Raw genomic sequence first — 15,420 nt, forward strand, 5'->3', positions numbered from 1 at the left:
TGCAAAAACCATTATAGAGGCAATTTTTGGAGGAAATTTTAAATGCTAAATATAAAAAGTGGTTCTATAAAGTTAAATTTAATTTGACAATTAGCTTACCCTCACTGTGCAAAAGTAAAGACAAATTCTAATGCCCCGTACACACGACCGGACTTTTCAACATCAAATGAATGAATGATTCCGGCAGACTATTCGATCGTGTGTGGGCTGCAACGGACTTTTGATTCGCAAAAGTCTGACAGACTTTAGAAATGGAAGATGCTTCAAATTTTTCCGCAAGAACTCTGCCGGACCCAGTTCCTACCGAGAAATTCGCTCGTGTGTATGCTAGTCCGACGGACAAAAACCGACGCGAGGGCAGCTATTGGCTACTGGCTATGAACTTCCTTATTCGAGTCCAGTCGTACGTCATCACGTTCGAATCCATCGGAGTTTGGCGTGATTGTGTGTGGCCAAGTCCGCTCATTCGGAAAGTCCGTCAGAACTCTGTCAGAACTCCGGCAGAACTCCTTCGAAAGTCTGGTCGTGTGTACGCGGCATAAGAGACAATCCACCCAAAATAATTATTTGTGTTAGGTAGATACCTGGGAGTTAACCCCTTCAGCCCAAGAAGGTTTTCCCCCTTCTTGATCAGGTCATTTTTTGCGATACACCACTGTGTTACTTAAACTGACAATTGCGTGGTTGTGCAACACTGTACCCAAATAAAATGTATGTCCTTTTTTTTCCCCCCACAAATAGAGCTTTATTTTGGTGGTATTTGATCAATATAAAACAAAAAAAGGCCAACATTTTTTTTTAATGCTATAAAACATACCTATTAAAAAAACGTAACAAATCAAATTTCTTCATCAATTTAGGTCAATGTGTATTCTGCTACATATTTTTGGTAAACAAAAATCCCAATAAGCGTATATTGATTGGTTTGCGCAAAAGTTATAGCTATGGGATATTTTTATGGAATTTTTATTGATTTTATTACATTTTTACTAGTTATGGCGGTGATCAGTGACTTATAGTGGGACTTCGACATTTTGGTGGACAAATCTGACACTAAATGACACTTTTGACAGTTTTTTGGGGACCAGTGACACCAAATATGTCATTGTACTGATGACACTGGCAGGGAAGGGGTTAACATCAGGGGCAATCAAAGGGTTAATGTGTCCCTAGGGAGTGCTTGCTAACTGTATGGGTGGTGCTTGCACTGTAAGAAGACAGATATCCTTGTTCCTGCTTAGCAAAAACACAAGATCTCTGTCTTAACCTGTCACAGAAAGACGATCTGCCTTGTTTACATAGGCAGGCCGCTGTTCTTTCTGCCTCTGGAGCGATCAGTGGTTTCGCCGGACCAGTGATTGGCTCCTGCTGTGTCCAATCACAGCGGGAGCGGGTCACTAGCGGCACGTGTACGCGCTCCAGACCCGGAAGAAAATAAATCATGTGCAGGTACGTAATTTCACTCTAAAGGGCAGTCCTGTCGCAGTAGTCCAAATCATTTGGTGGTGGGGAGATTATGGTGCGAACTGTGGGGCTGCTTTTCAGGGGTTGTGCTTAGCCTCTTAGTTCCAGTGAAGGTAACTCTTAGGGAGTCAGCATAACAAGACATTTTGGACGATTTCATGCCCCCAACTTTGTGGGAACAGTTTGGGGATGACCCCTTCCTGTTCCAAGATGACTGCACACCAGTGCACAAATCAAGGTCCATAAAGACATGGATGAGCAGGTTTGGGGTGGAGGAACTTGACTGGCCTGCACGGATCCCTGACCTCAACCCGATAAAACTCCTTTGGGAGGAAATAAAGTGGAGACTGCGAGCCAGGACTTCTTGTCCACATCAGTGCCTGACCTCAGAAATGCGCTTCTGGAAGAATGGTAAAACATTGAAGCTGTTATAGCTGCAAAGGGTGGGCCAACTCAATATTGAATATTAGAGGACTAAGACTGGGATGTTATTAAAGTTCATGTGCGTGTAAAGGCAGCTGTCTCAATACTTTTGGTATTATATATATATATACACACACGCACACACACATTTAATAGATTTTTGCCCAAAGTTACACATTAAACTGCCCACATTAACATTAATTCTTATTCCTTTACCAGATACTACTATAAAAGAGAGATCTTAGAACGTGTGGATGGGAGACGGCTGGTCTACAAGTTTGGGAAAAATGCCCGTGGCTGGAGGGAAAATGAAAGTTGAATTTCATCCCTAAAAAACTGGAACTAATTTATTTATATGGTGAACTCAGAAGACTTTGGAGAAAACACAGAAGACGTAACGCCAAAGGAGTTATTTTTCTCTTTCTTGGGGAAAAGTATATGTACACAGTTTTTCTGTGATTTGGGGCCTTCTTACCAAATATTGCTGCATCATTCTAGCAGCTTGAAGACTTTTGGACTGGAAAAAGGAACATGCAATTACTTGTAATGGGAACAGGAACTTTGTTTAAGGAGCATGTCCACCCAAAACAGATTTCTGTTTTATTGATATTGATGGAGTGGGGCAGAGGTTGCTATCAAACAAGGTCACTTCTATCTGGAATTCAAGACGGGAGATCTCTTTCCACCAGTGACAAAACAGTGATCATATAGGCTATAGGATCTCATTTGCTGGCACTGTTTGGCAGGTACAGGCTCCTAGGTCATCATTTTCCAACCTTTCTTTACTACCTAGTGATTCTCTGGCCAAGAACATGCATGCATCTCAATGAAAGGGGGACTTCCAAGTCCCAAGTGCATGCCGGTTGTATGCTATAGGGACAAGGGTTTGTGAACACCTGACCATTACACTTATTATATGGCTAAAATTAAGGGAACACCCCTCCAAATGATTGCATTCAGATGTTTTCAGTGATCGGTACTTGTAATGTTAAAGCATACAATTACCTTCTATGCAATTGTTCACTTTCACCCTTGTGGTAACAGTTTGAAGAGGGCTCCATTCTTTTCTGTTTCAGCATGACAAAAAACAGCTCCATAAAGGCATGGTTTGGTGAATTTCCCTGAACCAACCCTACTGAAGATATTTGGGATGAGATGGAACTCCATTTGCAATCCAGGTCTTCTCATCTATCAATACATGACCTTACAAATGCTCTTTTAACTGAGTGGGCACAAATAACTATGGAAACACTCCAAAACCTTGTGAAGCCTTTCTAGAAGAGTAAAGATTGATATATTTGCACAAGAGAGAAGGAGAGTCAATTCAATATTAATATTTATGATTCAGGAGTAGGTTGTCAAGTAAGATAATATATATGTGTTGGTCAAGTGTCCGTCAAGCTTTTGGCCATATAGTGAGGCATGGATAAACATAATAGTGGCAGAGCCTGCATCTTACTAAACCTAGTCAGCAGTAATAGCTAACATATTACTATCCTAACAGATTCCCTTTCAGGATATTTGTGTCACCTACAGTACTTGTGAGTTATACATATATTGTCCTCTACAGGCCATGTGAGATACAAGAATGAATAGAGCACTCTGTTCCACTCAACAGTAATTTGGCTGAAAAACTGAGCTCAGTCCATCAAAGTCATGTTGGGATGGGTGAGATATCCTCACTACATTCTCAGACTGCATCAAAGATTTGGTGAAGGGTTTATCGCTTCCCCGAATATAGAATTCCATTTTGGTTGGTGTTACTCTTTAATACACGTCTTGTACAAAATGAAGGAAGCTGTTTTATGTACTTGACTAAAGATTCACAAGGAGCTACTAAAATCCCCACTACACTGTCTTTATTTTAGCTGGTCAAGTCCATGTTTATGGAATGTGAAAGGAACTGGGAGTGGTAAAGTGGCCTTGGGAAAGAGTTTGGAAAAGCTAGAGTCACTCTTATGCCCTGTACACACAGTTGGACATTCCGACGGATTCTGGCCCAAACTTCTACGTCTTGCATACATTGTCGCACAAAGTTGCCAGAAAATCTGATCATTCAGAACTAGGTGACATACAACATGTACGTCGGGACTATAAAGAGGCCAGTAGCCAATAGCTTTCGTTTCGTAATTTATTCTGAGCATCCGTGGCACTTTGTCCGCAGGAATTGTCTACAAACGATCAGAATTTAAATGATCGGATTTTGTTGTCGGAAAATTTTAGATCCAGCTCTCAAACTTTGTGTGTCAGAAATTCCGACGGAAAAAGTCCGATGGAGCCCACACACGATTGGATTTTCCGACAACACAATCCGATCGCACATTTTCCGTCAGAAAGTCCGACCGTGTGTACAGGGTATTAAAGTTTATATATACATGCCAATTATGCTTCGTTTTGGTTAAAGAAGGACTCGTCGGGTTTTCTTCCCTTTACTTCTCGCCCCGTAGACACAACAAAGAAGTGAGGAAAGATCTCTTTGAAGTGAAGGAACTCCTTTCCAAGACAGTTGTCTCTTTTGAAAGATATCAGCTCTATGACAACTAAAAATTTTGAATTTTCCCTGAATTTTAGGCTTGATTGATAATTGTCACAAGGACAAATATAGAGGGTGAATCTCCCTCCTAGGGGCACAAGCACCAATAAAAACTTGACTTCTAACTCCTAACCATTCTATACAAAACAAAATTAAAAAATTGGTTTTACATAGAGCTTAAATGTTTGTATTTTTAATTGAAAAATTCCAGGTGATATGATGCCACTATTGTGCCTTTTAAGCTTCTGAAAAGAAATGTTTTAAGTAGAGTGCGTTGCCTAAATCACTCAATCTCCCTTTCCTTCTCTCACATTAGTACAGAGAAAGTAAAACGGAGCATCTGGTTGGTGGTCATAGGCTACAAAAACTGTCTGGATTTATGGCACTTGGCTACAATGGCATCAGAAATTCTTGGTCTGATAAGCCTGTGCACAACTATTAATTTTACATCTTTATTAGGAGTCTTCTGTTTTAATTCACCTATATCAAATTATTTTTACATCAGTCTATTAAAACTATTTACATATATCCTACAACCATATACCACCATGTTGCAGGCAGCTATGTCTTTAGATGACACATTCTTCCCCAAAAAAATTTTTTTCTCAATAGAATGTGGAAAATTTAGAATGTGTTTCAGGCTTTTATTTCTGTCCCAGGTGAAATTTCCCCTACTTCCTGTGCAGGTGACCATTAGGACATTGTTATAGGCCGAACTTCCTTCTTCCCTTTCTCTGGAGTGCATTCTTGCTGGAAAGCTGCTGTAGATTTGACTCTTACCAGTCAAGATGGTGCTGGACACTGGCTGAGCCCTTTATTTGAAAATAGGAGCACAAAAACAGGAAATCATATCCTAACCATGTAGTTCCAGTAGAACATTACATGCACTATGCAAGAATGAAACGCTACCACCTAGTAGTAGAACTGAATCATCATATATATGAGAATCATTGTTGCGCCTATGTCTTTATAAACAGCATGCTAACAATTCTCCATATATTCCCTTTGGGAATCCAACAGTGATCAGTGTCTATGTCTCCCTAGCAGTTTGTATACAGGCATATTTGGAGAATGGACTCCATAGAAGGGAAGTTCAGCATGTGGGAAGGACCTTGGTGGCACTGGGACAGGACATGGGGAAAATCTTCTCAACAGGTTTACAGGCAGCAGCATAGGCATGTGCACAGGGTGTGCTGGGTGTGCTGGGTGTGCCCTGTGCATTAGCATTATTCAGGGGCTGCACCAGGTGGGTGGTTGGGGGTGCCAGTGGCTAGTGTAAATGCCCCCTTTATATTAAAGGCCAGGTTCAACGTTAGGAACGGATTACACCCGTATTTAAAGTGGAACATAATATGCTGATAATCAACTGCCTCCCACCACCAGAGCCTCCTCCCTGTGCCAGCAGGTGGTGTTTATGTGTGGTTGAGCTTTGGGGTGAACACCCTAATGCACCTATGGGCAGTAGTAACTGATTGGTCAAGAATCTAACCACTTCCCACTCTAAATCTAAAACTTTACAAAAAGTCTTGGTGGGGTAATATTACACCCTTCCCTTTCCAATAGCTAAAGGATCAGTTGATGATTCAACCTCCCAGTATCTACCATTTTCCATATGACAGACCCTTTAAAGCACAGAAATATTTTAAAAACAACTTTTTGATATTGTAATACGTAACAAGTACAATGTAAGAATATGTGAAAGACTGGTGCTGTAATCAGCTAAACCTGTTTTTTCCCCCAGCAACCGGTCATATGACTAGTGCCAAGGCATTGAGTCCTTCCCTTTCTCTATCCTGTAGTGGAGTGGCAGTTTAGGTCTGGCATCTCATAGACTATTCCTGCTTAAACTAGCCATTTATGGCTTATCTAAGCAATGTGGATATTGGAATCTCCACTGTTGACTTTCACTGTATGGCTGATGATTATCCAACCAGCTCTGTCAACTTTTTCAAATTAACTTTTGTTGGGCCAGATGATACTTGCAGGGCCACCCCCAGCTCAAATGTCATCCAATTCAACAGGAATTTGCCTAAATTTGAGCTGTCTATGGCCAGCATTAGAGACCTGCCCTCACTTACTTTTAAAGAGCTTTACATTTCTAAGAGCAGGAAAGACAAAAACGAGTTTCCGGTCTGTGAGCTGTCACAGACTTTTGCTTTTTTGCCGAAATCAATCATGTGCCTTTCAACTTTATTATTTTTATGTCTGTTACAAGGGCAGTTATTTCAAATTGTTTGGAACCAGCAAAGTGTGTGCTGGATTTTTCATCATCTGAGGAAACGTATTTAAAAGGAAGAAAAACACTTCAATTTGGTATTGGAAAAAAAAAACAGAAAAAAAAAAAACATTCTGACAATTCATTGGATAAAAGTTTGATATTTGTATTTTTTTTTTATAAGTTTAGGGGAAGGTATTTTAAAACTATTGTTTCATTTGAATAGATAGTTCTCTTACGGAAAAATGTGAATTGTATTGTATAATTATTGATCTTATATTTACTTTTTGACAATTGTGATATTTTATTTTGTATTTTCAGTAGTTGGTTAAGATCACTGTATCCACATATTCAGTGCAACTTTGAAGACTTATTTTTTATTTTTATTTTAAAGGGAATGATTTCCTTTTATGATCTGTTTTTGTGTAAAGCAGATTTATGATTTACTTATGCCTGCTAAGACACAAATGTGAAAGCTCTGTTTCAAGCTGGGATGGTCCTCTTTTGTAAAATGAGATAGGGACATGTGCCACTGCTGACCGTATTGCAATATTCCGCACACGTTCCTGTAGAGATGGCTGTATATATATATATATATATATATATATATATATATATATATATATATATATATATATGTATATATATATATATATATATATATATATATATATGTATATGTATATATATATATATATATGTATATATATATATATATATATACAGTGCCTTGCGAAAGTATTCGGCCCCCTTGAACTTTTCAACCTTTTGCCACATTTCAGGCTTCAAACATAAAGATATAAAAATTTTATTTTTTGTGAAGAAGTGGGACACAATTGTGAAGTGGAACGAAATCTATTGGATTTTTGAAACTTTTTTAGCTAATAAAAAAATGAAAAGTGGGGCGTGCAAAATTATTCGGCCCCCTTGCGTTAATACTTTGTAGAGCCACCTTTTGCTGCGATTACAGCTGCAAGTCGCTTAGGGTATGTCTCTATCAGTTTTGCACTTCGAGAGACTGAAATTCTTGCCCATTCTTCCTTGCAAAACAGCTCGAGCTCAGTGAGGTTGTGAACAGCAGTTTTCAGCTCTTTCCACACATTCTCGATTGGATTCAGGTCTGGACTTTGACTTGGCCATTCTAACACCTGGATACATTTATTTGTGAACCATTCCTTTGTAGATTTTGCTGTATGTTTGGGATCATTGTCTTGTTGGAAGATAAATCTCCGTCCCAGTTTCAGGTCTTTTGCAGACTCCAACAGGTTTTCATCCAGAATGGTCCTGTATTTGGCTGCATCCATCTTCCCCTCAATTTTGACCATCTTCCCTGTCCCTGCTGAAGAAAAGGAGGCCCAAACCATGATGCTGCCACCACCATGTTTGACAGTGGGGATGGTGTGTTGAGGGTGATGAGCTGTGTTTCTTTTACGCCAAACATATCGTTTTGCATTGTGGGCAAAAAGTTGGATACAACTTAACAGTATGTCACGTACCTAGTAGTTGAGCCTGGAATGCAGGGAGCGGCCCCTCGTATCCCCTGGCTAATGAACCCCTGGAGATGGAGACAGGTATTCAAAAGTTCAGGGGGCACAAGTGCCTGGCGGATTAAGACCGGTCCGGATAAGCAGCAGGGCACCGACAGCGAGTAGGTAGAGCTGATGGTACTTGACTGTAGCAGGCAGGCACAAGTGGGTAGACTGGCAGGCAGGTGGACGTCAGGAAATACAGGAACCCCAACAGGTAAGCAGGAACAGCAGGGTCAGGTGCAGGCCGGGTCAGCAGGAATCGATCAGCAAGGTACAAGAGGATGAGGCAGAGACGTGGTCAGACAAGCAGAGGTCGTAGGCAGGCAGCAACGGATCAGGGTCAAGGAACAAGCCGGGTATCAGGAACCAAGGTAACAGGTACAGGTACAGGAAGCAAGGTCACGGACACGCTGTAGACTGGACAGCACGGATGGAAGGGAGCAAGTGCCTTAAGAAGACCTTAGGGCGCCAAAACGGTCGTACGACGGGTCAGCGCGCCCCCGCGAGTAGACGTGCGCCCGTTCGTGACCCCACGTGCGTGCGTGCGCTCGTTCATGTTGACGCGAGTGCGTTCGTTCGCTTTAGCGTGCGTCAAGGGGAAACGACGGGTTCTCCACGACAGGTTTCTACGGGTAAGTCTCCTGTGTACGGCCGAAACGCCAGAGTGATCGTGACACAGTATAAACTTCTTCCAAAAATAATGTTATATTTTCAAATGTTGTTGTATCTGTAATTGGTTAAAGGAAATCTCAGCTTGAACCTTGGTTTCCATAATACCATCTAACCTTACAAAAAAGTTCTATTATGTTTTAAAGGATAAGTGGGGAACAATTACCATAAACCTGTTTTCGCAAGGCACATACATTTCACCCAACTTCTGCAGAGGGGAAAGGTCTATATGTACAAGCAAGCCAGCATGCTGATATATTGGGAGAGCAGCACATATATCTACAGCCATGGATGTATCTACTTGCAATGTCAGCTCAGAAGAAACAATGGAAATGAAAGGGGGTCAGTAAAAGTCAGCACGGGAGTGAAGAGAGGGAATTAAGTAAAAAGGAGAAAGGGTGAAGGGGTGAAGGTTGGGGATTGTGGCAACTTGACTCCAGTTGTAGATGACAATAGTTAAAGGTCAAAAAGTTGGCAGTCGAAGTTCGAGGGGAGAAAGATTTTAACACATATTTTTTCAAATTTGGCCTAATGCTGCGTACACACGACCAGACTTTTTGACAGCAAAGGTCCGGCGGAACGAGTCCATCGGACAATTCGATCTTGTGTGGGCTCCATCGGACCTTTGCGTGCCAAAAATCCGGCGGACTTTAGAAATAGAACATGTTTTACATTTTTCCAGTGGAAATCCGCCTGACCGAGAAATCCGTTCGTGTGTATGCTAGTCCGACGGACAAAAATCGACGCTAGGGCAGCTATTGGCTACTGGCTATGAACTTCCTTATTCTAGTCCAGTCGTACGTTATCACGTTCGATTCCGTTGGACTTTGGTGTGATTGTGTGTGGCCAAGTCCGTTCATTCGGAAAGTCCGTCGGAACTCCACCGAAACTCAGTCGGAAAGACCGCCGGACCTAGTCCCTCGAAAAGTCCGGTCGTGTGTACGCGGCATAAGTGTCTTATAGTTTAGAAGTATTTTACCATTGAGTAGACTCCATAGCTAACCTCTTGGAGGTTATGGGCTAGGGATTGACATGCCTTAGCCATGGTTTGTTTTATTGCTGTAAATAAGGTAGATACAATTTAAATTGGGAGCTAGTAACACCTTCTGCCTTTTTGTTGAGGAGGCCTTCTCATGCCTTACAAAATGTTTTATAGAGTTCCGTTGTAAAGTTCCTCTCACCTGTTCTCCTCTGGAATGTCAACCACCATGATGGTTTTGCCATTAAAGAAAAATCCCCTCAAATGCAACAAGTTGTGTAATGCTAAGATAAAAATATTAGAGTAGCTACTTGGCACGCTCACAAACTATATGTCAGTTCCCCACTCCAAGGAACCTTTCTTGTACACCAGGAGCTCATCCAGGAGCTGGAGATGATCTCACTTGGGCTGTTTTATGAATTGTACCAACACAGGAAAATACATTTTAATTGATACATTTGTACCTGGCAATTAGGCACACAAGGACACAAGGAATAGTTATTTTTGCAGAGGTTGTAGTTCTTATTTCCGTAGTAGTTGATTTATATAGTATGAACATTTTTCAGGGTAATGATACAAAATAAACAGCACAAATTAAGTTGGAAACATATCAAACATCCAGTATGGCCAAGCAAAGTTAAAGTGAATGTCAAGCCAAAAGACATTTTCCAATAGTTTTCAATAAAAGTAGGAAGGATTAGAACTGCCAGTTTTTTTATGTTATTTGGGGCTCTGTTACAGAGATTTGCCCTCACTTCCTGTTCCACAGACGATGGTTTCACTAAACAGGAAGTGAGGAAAAATCGGCAACATGGACACAGACAAATAAATAAAATAAAATAAATTATGACGTATAAAAAAAAAAATACATGAATTGTTGATAAATTATTAATAAAAAATTTAAGTAGCCATCCCCTTTTCTAAAAAAAAAAAAAAAAAAACGGTTTATTTGTAACTACGTTGTTGCAGTCAGAGAGTTCTACTCCCTTCCTGTGTGGTAAAACTCAGTCACTGTGACCACAAGTGAGGGTAAATCTCTCTACAGTAAATACCCAACACGAGTTTTAATCTTTGCTCTTTCTTTCCAAAACTAAGTAAATTGTTTTTAGCTGGACATGAACACTAATGTAATGAAGAATCTTCATATTATTGGAAGAATGATATTTTATCAACTGATGGTTAAATGTTCATTTTGTATTTGAACAATTTAAGATTTTCTACCTGAAAAAAAAATGTTTTTCAATGGGGGCATGTTTCAGATGCAGCAATAATGCTTGTCATGAATATTTTGAAATGGTTGTATGTAGAAAATAAATGTTGAGATTAAAAAATTTACTGTTGTATTTCAAGTGTATGTGAATCCTAACACTGAACTCTTACTATTTGCATTTTGGTCTGACAAATATACCTTTGAATGCCTTTTGTTAAGTCTGTTTAAAAGTGCAAAAAAAAAATATTGGAGCTGTCCTGTGTCCTCTGCACACTTCCCATGGTATCTCAATGAGTCTGCTTAGCCCTCCTAGTTCTTATCTTGGACTAGCATTTATGTTGTAGAGAGTGGTTGAGTAGTCCAATAAGAGACACTGGAGAGGGCTGACGCCGCTCAGCCCTCATACGATCTAAAGCCCACTTAAAGTAGAGCTTCACCCTAATACTAAAATCTCTAAATCTACAGGCATCCACAATCTAAGACAAACCTATTTAGTCCTGTAAAGAAGAAATTGCTATACATGCCTTTTCTGAAGCCGGTCCGGTCCCACGCTGAGCTGTCAACGGCGACTTCTCTGTGGAGGCGTGTGCTGAAGAGGCAGCCGACAACGGAGGGCCCATAGTAAATCTATGGGTGATGTCAATTCTCAGGCATGGGGGGGGGGGGGCGATTAGCAGTGTTGTACCCCCTTCCCCTGCCCCTTGGATAGCTCGCCCTCTGTCTATATGGGCACTGTGATTTCCAATGTCCCTGTTCCCCACAATTAAAACATCCTTGGTCAGGTGGGTAGGGCTGCATGGTCATGAGGTGCGGTGGTGAGGATGAGGTTTCAGGTGTGACTAGGGTTTGTGTTTGTGTCAAGGAGGGGAAAATTCCCCCTTTTTGTTCAAAGACCCCTGAAGTCTCTCTGGACCTAGCGTCCTTCATGAATTCATCTGGTGCTTGCTCTGCCCATTTGGGGTTTGTGAATTTGAGTAATTGCGTCACTTTGGGATCGCCTCCCGACATGATGGTAGTAGTAAATAATTGTGGTGTGGCCCCATCTACAGCTTTCCATAGGGAGTATACTCTGGTACAGTAATCATAGAATTTCTCTTTAGGTCCCTGCTTGGCTAGGATCAGTTCTTGGAGTGCAGATGGTCCTTTGTATAATTTGGACCAATGACCTCCCATGCCTTTCCAAAAGGATATCCAATCCTTATCGGTCTGGATATGGGTTGTCCATAGGTCGTCTACAGGGGCTACTTCTGGGCTGTCTGGGTCTACAATGCTAAGAATACTTTTTATGTCATCTTTGTCAAGCCCTGTGCCTGCACTATATTTTGCCAGAAAGGTACTGCATCTCGTGGATACTTCTTGGGATTGGGACATAGTTCTTTTATTTTGGAGAGTGTACCCAAAGGTAATGGTATATGCACCTCGGTGTTCCCCATGGTCATCAAAGGTGCTTTGAATGAAGCCCCTACTACCTCTTCCTCAGTTTCCTCTTCTATGGATGATGTCCCTGTTTTACTAATTGGACCTGACTCCTCAGTTTTGGGAATAGGTGTCTCTTTTGTATGGCTTCTTGTAGTGGTGGGGGGCAGCGCTATAATCCTATCCTGCGCTTCTTTTAACATTTCCTCCTTCTTCCCTAATTGCCTTCTTAACTTTTCTAGTTCCTTTTGTAAGTCCTCCATCCTATGTTCCTCTCTCTCTTTTCCCTCCTGGAATTCCTTCTCCCTTTTTTCCAAGTCTTTCTGATACATTTCTAACACTATTTTCCTATCCACTTCTGCCTTTTCTGCCTCATCGAGGGCTATTTCTTTTTGTTTTAGGTCTTCCATAAGTGTTTCTAACTCAGTTCTCCTTTTCCCTATTCTCTCTTCTTCCTCCTTTTTTCTCTCTTCAAACTCTTTTATCTTTGCCTCTAATTCCTGCTTTTCGGGACTACCCACCTCTTCTTGTCCTGTAACTTCTTCCTGTCTCCCCTCTTCCTCTCTGCTCCTACTTACTTGTTCCCATTGGGCCACTTGTTGTGGTGTTGCTGTGGTGTGTGCTATGGCGGCTAGGACTACAGGATCCAGTGAAGGATATAGTTGAAGGTATGAACCTGGCGTCCCATCCTCGTTTTTTACCATAACATAAGGTGGGGGTGGACATTGAGGCGGGGGAGGGGGAGGTGAAGGGGGTGCAGTGGCTTCAGCCATAGCACTGGGTCCTATATTTGGAGTAAGCTTTGTAGTTTTATTATTATGCTTCTTTTTATATTTGTGTAGACATTTATCCCATGCATGGTAACAATCTTTCATATATTGAATATTTTCCCACTTCCCTGGAGGGTACGAATTTTTGTGGATTTGGCATATTTTACTTACTTCCTGCCAGTCTTCCTCAGTACAAGGACCATATGGCCCTGGGTCATGTATCCCCAATTGCTGACACCTTTCTCAGACTTGTGTCCAAAATGGTTCTACCTGGGGGCCAGGGATCATATTACTGACAAATTCATAGGGTGATGGGGTGGCCATGGTTTGGGTTGCTGCAGAATTCCCCATCTAGTAGTCTGGGCAGTGTGTGTCTAGTGGCAGGACACAGGTGATAACACCCGGTTTGTTCAACAATCCGGTCTCTGGTCTGGGAGTAGGATCCCTGATCTTTTTTGGGGCAGATGGACTTATATAAAACTATGAAGATTTACCCTTAATATACGATGAAGGGTAAATCTTTCCTGGTGGCGGGATATACCCCTCTTACACCAAGTCTGCAAGAGAAGCCTGTAGGTCTAGTGGTCAAAAGAATCTACCTTTCATAAATGCTAAGAAAAAAAATAAACCTAGCGTGCAGTGTGAACAGGCGGGTGCTACCTTACTACAATCTGGTTCTTAATACTCTGTATTCATTTAACAACATTTGGGTTTATTCAAACAGATATCCACTCTATATAATTATATCTTATACAACGTTAATACTCTATATACTTACGCTTGCACCTAAAGAGAAACAGACATATTTTTATGGTTTAAGATTTCAGCTTTAAAACGTTATATGTACATTATCAAGTAATCACATCATGATGCATTTCATTATTTATAGTGCACTTTAAAAGTTCTCAAGTGGGCGTCCATTTAGCCAATCCTTATGTCACGGGCGTATATAATACCTCCCGTGTTTAGAATATAATCATAAATATCTCTCTTAGTTTATAGTCGGACCAACCTAGTCAGACTCCTCAATACCTGCGAACCCTTTTCACCCCCCAAGGGACCAGCCTAGTCTGTTGCGAAGGCACAGTTTATATATATATATACAATTAAATTTCTTATAATGGTTGTTTGGACAGGTCAAGCATAAACGCCAATTACCATAAAAAGAGGCAAAAGGTGTAAATATGACTTACCTGTGCAAACCCCACTTCTGGTACCAAAACTGTAAGGTGTTCGTCTTCTAGATTCCCCTGGATAGCCTAGGCTGGAGTGGCTCAATGGAGGTCCCAAACGCCGGCGGTTAACCAAATACACATACACTCATGGGTACGTGGTAACTGATTACAGGGTTTAATGGAAAGTGGACCGTCTTTTATGTGGTACTACACAAAGCCCTGCCCTGTGAGGGGCCAATAGGGTAATTTATACATACATCAACAGTTTTCTTAAACTCATGACATTATGTAAGTCAAAGGTTAAATACAATCTTCTGATAGTTATTTTGCCTTTTCAGCATCTGCTGACTGACCACATTCTTGCGTAACCAGTCCTTATCTTAGCTTTGCGCCTCTCACCACAGACAGATGTTTCCTGATATGTCAATATCTTGCATAGACCCTTCTGGAGAGACATACATATATCTATCATCTAGTCACGCTATCTATATAGTTTGTCACGTAGGCCAGTATGTTTGTAATTCTAAATTCTGAACCTATTTAAATGCACGCCTAAGCATATTATCTTAGACCTTTGACTTAGTACATCTTTGGTAACCTCAATAGGTATTCCCTTATATTGACTGTCTATTCTGCAGAGCTTCCGCTGCTGGACACTGGACCAGAGCAGTCTCCAGTGGCGGACTCCACCTTAAAGACTAAAATTTCAAATCAACATCTATCTTTCTGTCCTTGCATGGTCTTTAGCCCTTTCACTGCCACTGAAATAAGGTTTAAGTTGGCAGCAGCTCCAACATTTACACACATTTCTGGCTACCAGTAGTGTGTGAGCACTTTCTCAGTTGACTGTTGGCTTTTCACGTAGAAAATATTTGGGCCGCTGTAAAGCTTCCTGTTCCTGTCCACAGGTGCAGCAATGTATTGCTCTGTCCTTGCAATTTATCCTGGGCTTAAGGCGCTAGGATGGGGGGTGGCACTGTTAGCGCATGAGGAGTCTCAGAGGTTGCAATGGCAGACCCGTGCGGCCTCCCTGTTAC

At 41.3% G+C, this 15,420-nt stretch overlaps 1 protein-coding gene across 1 annotated transcript in view; it reads left to right on the top strand.

Moving 5' to 3' along the window:
• Window positions 1-5,006, top strand: part of EHF (ETS homologous factor) — a 102,517-nt gene extending 97,511 nt beyond the window's left edge. Inside the window, exon 10 of the mRNA XM_077462866.1 lies at window positions 2,107-5,006. Within this exon, the coding sequence (XP_077318992.1) occupies window positions 2,107-2,206 (100 nt within the window). The 3' untranslated portion in view covers window positions 2,207-5,006. The remainder of the gene's footprint in view (window positions 1-2,106) is intronic.
• Window positions 5,007-15,420: the final 10,414 nt, after the last annotated feature.

This window comes from Lithobates pipiens, unplaced genomic scaffold (assembly GCF_037356315.1).
Source record: "Lithobates pipiens isolate NorthernLeopardFrog02 unplaced genomic scaffold, aLitPip1_a1.2 Scaffold_10, whole genome shotgun sequence".
Lineage (NCBI taxonomy): Eukaryota > Metazoa > Chordata > Amphibia > Anura > Ranidae > Lithobates > Lithobates pipiens.